The sequence below is a fragment of the Borostomias antarcticus genome, assembly GCF_949987555.1.
Source record: "Borostomias antarcticus genome assembly, chromosome: 11".
NCBI lineage: Eukaryota > Metazoa > Chordata > Actinopteri > Stomiiformes > Stomiidae > Borostomias > Borostomias antarcticus.
In genome coordinates, this window is record NC_140244.1 from 25,798,182 (window position 1) to 25,803,181 (window position 5,000).

Below are 5,000 nucleotides of genomic sequence, written 5' to 3' on the forward strand. Positions count from 1 at the left end.
ACACGCACGCGTACACACACAAACACACGCACGCACGCACGCACACACACACACACACACACACACACACGTCAATATGAGCATTAGGACAAACTCAGGAATCAGATTACTCTACTCTATTCCATGTCCTATTCTAGCGTAAATCTATTATCCTCTATTGTCCCCGTCGTCCTCACCGTCCTTGGCGTCGTCGGGCAGCAGGGTGTCCTGGCGGTTGCCGAGGACGAAGGCCAGGGTGGCCAGGATGGCGGCGTCCAGCACGCCCAGCAGGGCCAGGATGTAGGCCCAGTGGACGGAGCAGTTCCCCGGGGAGAAGCTGCCCACGGCGTCCCCGCACAGCGCCCGCATCTCCGCACAGTCCCAGGAGTCCGGGAACAGAACGCAGGCCAGCGCCAGACTGAACCCTGGGGGGGAGGGGGGGGGGGGGGGTTAACAGAACGCAGGCCAGCGCCAGACTGAACCCTGGGAGGGGGGGGGGGGGGGGGGGGGGGGGTTAACAGAACGCAGGCCAGCGCCAGACTGAACCCTGGGAGGGAGGGGGGGGGGGGGTTAACAGAACGCAGGCCAGCGCCAGACTGAACCCTGGGAGGGAGGGGGGGGGGGGGGGGGTTAACAGAACGCAGGCCAGCGCCAGACTGAACCCTGGGACGGGGGGGGGGGGGGGGGGTTAACAGAACGCAGGCCAGCGCCAGACTGAACCCTGGGAGGGAGGGGGGGGGGGGGTTAACAGAACGCAGGCCAGCGCCAGACTGAACCCTGGGAGGGAGGGAGGGGGGGGGGGGTTAACAGAACGCAGGCCAGCGCCAGACTGAACCCTGGGAGGGAGGGGGGGGGGGGGGTTAACAGAACGCAGGCCAGCGCCAGACTGAACCCTGGGAGGGAGGGGGGGGGGGGGGTTAACAGAACGCAGGCCAGCGCCAGACTGAACCCTGGGAGGGAGGGGGGGGGGGGGGTTAACAGAACGCAGGCCAGCGCCAGACTGAACCCTGGGAGGGAGGGGGGGGGGGGGGTTAACAGAACGCAGGCCAGCGCCAGACTGAACCCTGGGAGGGAGGGAGGGGGGGGGGGGTTAACAGAACGCAGGCCAGCGCCAGACTGAACCCTGGGAGGGAGGGGGGGGGGGGGGGTTAACAGAACGCAGGCCAGCGCCAGACTGAACCCTGGGAGGGAGGGGGGGGGGGGGGGTTAACAGAACGCAGGCCAGCGCCAGACTGAACCCTGGGAGGGAGGGGGGGGGGGGGGGTTAACAGAACGCAGGCCAGCGCCAGACTGAACCCTGGGACAGCGGGGAGGGGGGGGGGGGGGGGTTAACAGAACGCAGGCCAGCGCCAGACTGAACCCTGGGACAGCGGGGAGGGGGGGGGGGGGGTTAACAGAACGCAGGCCAGCGCCAGACTGAACCCTGGGAGGGAGGGGGGGGGGGGGGTTAACAGAACGCAGGCCAGCGCCAGACTGAACCCTGGGACAGCGGGGGGGGGGGGGGGGTTAACAGAACGCAGGCCAGCGCCAGACTGAACCCTGGGAGGGAGGGGGGGGGGGGGTTAACAGAACGCAGGCCAGCGCCAGACTGAACCCTGGGAGGGAGGGGGGGGGAGGGGGGGGTTAACAGAACGCAGGCCAGCGCCAGACTGAACCCTGGGACAGCAGGGGGACGGGGGGGACGGCTGTTGTTGATGCTGTTGCTGTTGTTGTTGTTTGGTTTTCAATTTCAGTTCAGGTTTTGTTAGTTTTTAAAGTGGGTTTGCTAGTTTGTTTGTTTTTTATGAAATTTTTTTTTTTGTAAAGCCTGTTTTATCACACCTCGTTTTTCGTTAGTTTTCGTTAATTACAGTATAATAACCTTGTTCTGGAGGGGGGCTGAGCAGAAACTAGCACCGTGTTTAGAGTGAGGATTAAAGGTGCAGTACGCGCTTTGTCTCAGAAACACTTTTTGTTGTGTTTTTTTGCAATTCTTATTCCATCCCGACTGGATGGCTCACCTGCCTGTCAACCTGCGCCTCCCTGCCTAGCGAGGGTGGCTCACCTGCCTGTCCACCTGCCCCTCCCTGCCTAGCGAGGGTGTCTCACCTGCCTGTCCACCTGCCCCTCCCTGCCTAGCGAGGGTAGCTCACCTGCCTGTCAACCTGCCCCTCCCTGCCCAGCGAGGGTAGCTCACCTGCCTGTCAACCTGCGCCTCCCTGCCTAGCGAGGGTGGCTCACCTGCCTGTCCACCTGCCCCTCCCTGCCTGTCCACCTGCCCCTCCCTGCCTAGCGAGGGTGGCTCACCTGCCTGTCAACCTGCCCCTCCCTGCCTAGCGAGGGTCATCTGTTTCCCCCCAGTTTGGAGCAGTGTCTTTGGAGAGGCATTTTAACCAAAATCGTTCAAAATATTCCGAAGTCTAAGAGGAAATCACAAACTGCGTACTGCACCTTTAAGAGGGTTTAATGATGTGAATGAGATGCAGCTACACTTGGTAGTAATTAGAATAAATAACTCTGTGTTTGGGAGGGGGATCAGGTGAGGTTCACCAACTGATGGTCCAAGGTTAGGCTAAATAGAAGCAGCAGCAACACACACACACACACACACACACACACACACACACACACACACACACACACACGCACGCGTACCTGCGGTGAGCTGCAGCCAGGCGCAGATCTTATAGACGGTGGCGGCGTTGCAGAAGCGGAACAGGCAGAGGCAGCCCACGCTGGCCCACACCAGGGTCAGCGACATGCACACGAGCACGGCGGACGACTGGAACGCCGGCAGCGGCGTCAGCGTGCGCAGGGACCCCCGGCAGTCCGGCGCCGGCCAGTCCGACTCCAGGCACACCTCGAACAGGCCCAGGGTGCCGGCGGCGGGGGCCGGCGCGCCCCCCCGGTAGTGGAGCTCCCTGGTGCCCACCCAGGACGGCTGCACCAGCACCACCACCTCGATGATGGCGAAGCAGAGCGTGCACACGGCCCAGAGCACGCCCACCGCCCGGGCGCTGCGCACAAACTCCGTCTGGTAGAGGCGCGCCACGTCCACCGTGTGGGGCGTCAGAGCCATGGCTGCACGCCGTCGAGGGGGGCGGGGGGGGGAGTGGGGGGGGTGAGGGGGGATGGGGGGGGTAAGGGGAGATGGGGGTGAGGGTAGATGGGCGGGGTGAGGGGATGGGGGGTGAGGGTAGATGGGGGGTGAGGGGATGGGGGGTGAGGGTAGATGGGGGGTGAGGGTAGATGGGGGATGAGGGTAGATGGGCGGGGTGAGGGGATGGGGGGCGAGGGTAGATGGGGGGCGAGGGGATGGGGGGTGAGGGTAGATGGGGGGCGAGGGGATGGGGGGTGAGGGTAGATGGGGGGTGGGGGGATGGAGGGTGAGGGTAGATGGGGGGTGGGGGGATGGAGGGTGAGGGTAGATGGGGGGTGAGGGTAGATGGGGGGGTGAGGGGATGGGGGTGGGGGGATGGGGGGTGAGGGGGGTGAGGGTAGATGGGGGGCGAGGGGATGGGGGGTGAGGGTAGATGGGGGGTGAGGGGATGGGGGGTGAGGGTAGATGGGGGGTGAGGGGATGGAGGGTGAGGGTAGATGGGGGGTGAGGGTAGATGGGGGGTGAGGGTAGATGGGGGGTGAGGGGATGTGGGGGTGAGGGTAGATGGGGGGTGAGGGTAGATGGGGGGTGAGGGTAGATGGGGGGTGAGGGTAGATGGGGGGTGAGGGGGGAATGGGGGGGTGAGGGTAGATGGGGGGTGAGGGTAGATGGGGGGTGGGGGGCAGAACGACAGGTCAACATCATCATCAGAACAAAGCGGGGAAATGGTGGGTGATGAGGACCGGCCGGAGCATGCTGCACCACAACAACAACAACAACAACAACAACAACAACAGCATCAACCAGACAGGCAAAGGGCTGAAAAACCGGATGGGCCTAGAGGGAGATGCTACATATCTCTGATGTGCATCCATGCATCCAGATTCACACACAGAGCTTCATCACAGATTCACACACAGAGCTTCATCACAGATTCACACAGAGCTTCATCACAGATTCACACACAGAGCTTCATCACAGATTCACACAGAGAGCTTCATCACAGATTCACACACAGAGCTTCATCACAGATTCACACACAGAGCTTCATCACAGATTCACACAGAGAGCTTCATCACAGATTCACACAGAGCTTCATCACAGGACGCCGAGCGAGCAGACTCCCTCCCGTTCACCAGCGCGCACTAAGGACAAGCGTTCAGGACCAAGCACCCTCTGCCGATGGTTCAGAGAGAGTACGCCGTTAAGAGACCTACGGTGTAACGTCGGGGATAAAAAACACAGCACAGAGTAGCGGAACGCGTCGAGGTCTCACCCGTCAGCGGAGAGCAGCGGTGTGGGCCGAGGGTCCGGTCTCTCTGGCCGAGCGTCCGGTCTCTCTGGCTCGTCCGGGTCGAGGGTCCCGAATCCAAACGGCACCGGTGTCCCGTCACGCGTGAACGAGGGATGAGCGGAGGAAATGAGACCGTCTCAGATACCGAGACGTCTCTCCGACTGGTCTCTCTCCCCCCCCTGCGGAGCTCGGATGGCGGGGAAGAGCGCGGATGGACGGACGGACGGAAGGACACAGGCCCCAAAGATCCAGCACAGGGAGATACTCTCGCTCCGTCACACACAGGCAAGGGAGGAGGGAGGATGGGGGGCAGGGAGGATGGATGGGAGGGGAGGAGAGACCACGTGAAGAAAAGCAGAGGAAGGGGTAAAGAGAGGGGAGGGATCCAGAGGGAGGGAGGGAGGGAGGGAGAGAGGGAGGGAGGGAGGGAGGGAGGGAGAGAGAGAGGGAGGGAGGGAGGGAGGGAGGGAGGGAGAGAGGGGAGGGGGAGGGAGAGAGGGAGGGAGGGAGGGAGAGAGGGAAGGAGGGAGGGAGGGGGGAATGGCGCAGAGGTTTATCTGACTGGAGGGGGAGGGGATTCGGCTGCTGCCACAACACTGCAGCACGGGCAGAATGATGATCACACCAGAGAGAGAGAGAGAGAGAGGA

The 5,000-nt window shown here is 62.8% G+C and overlaps 2 protein-coding genes across 2 annotated transcripts in view; one reads left to right on the forward strand and one right to left on the reverse strand.

Moving 5' to 3' along the window:
* lhfpl4b (LHFPL tetraspan subfamily member 4b) overlaps positions 1 to 3,037 on the reverse strand; it is a gene marked incomplete at its 5' end in the record, with an annotated part of 3,964 nt that extends 927 nt beyond the window's left edge. Inside the window, 2 exons of the mRNA XM_084445234.1 lie at positions 177 to 404; positions 2,614 to 3,037. Of these exons, the coding sequence (XP_084301360.1) occupies positions 177 to 404; positions 2,614 to 3,037 (652 nt within the window). The remainder of the gene's footprint in view (positions 1 to 176; positions 405 to 2,613) is intronic.
* The window catches only part of LOC311315538 (voltage-dependent L-type calcium channel subunit alpha-1F-like), a 167,986-nt gene that overhangs the window by 70,848 nt on the left and 92,138 nt on the right, over positions 1 to 5,000 (forward strand).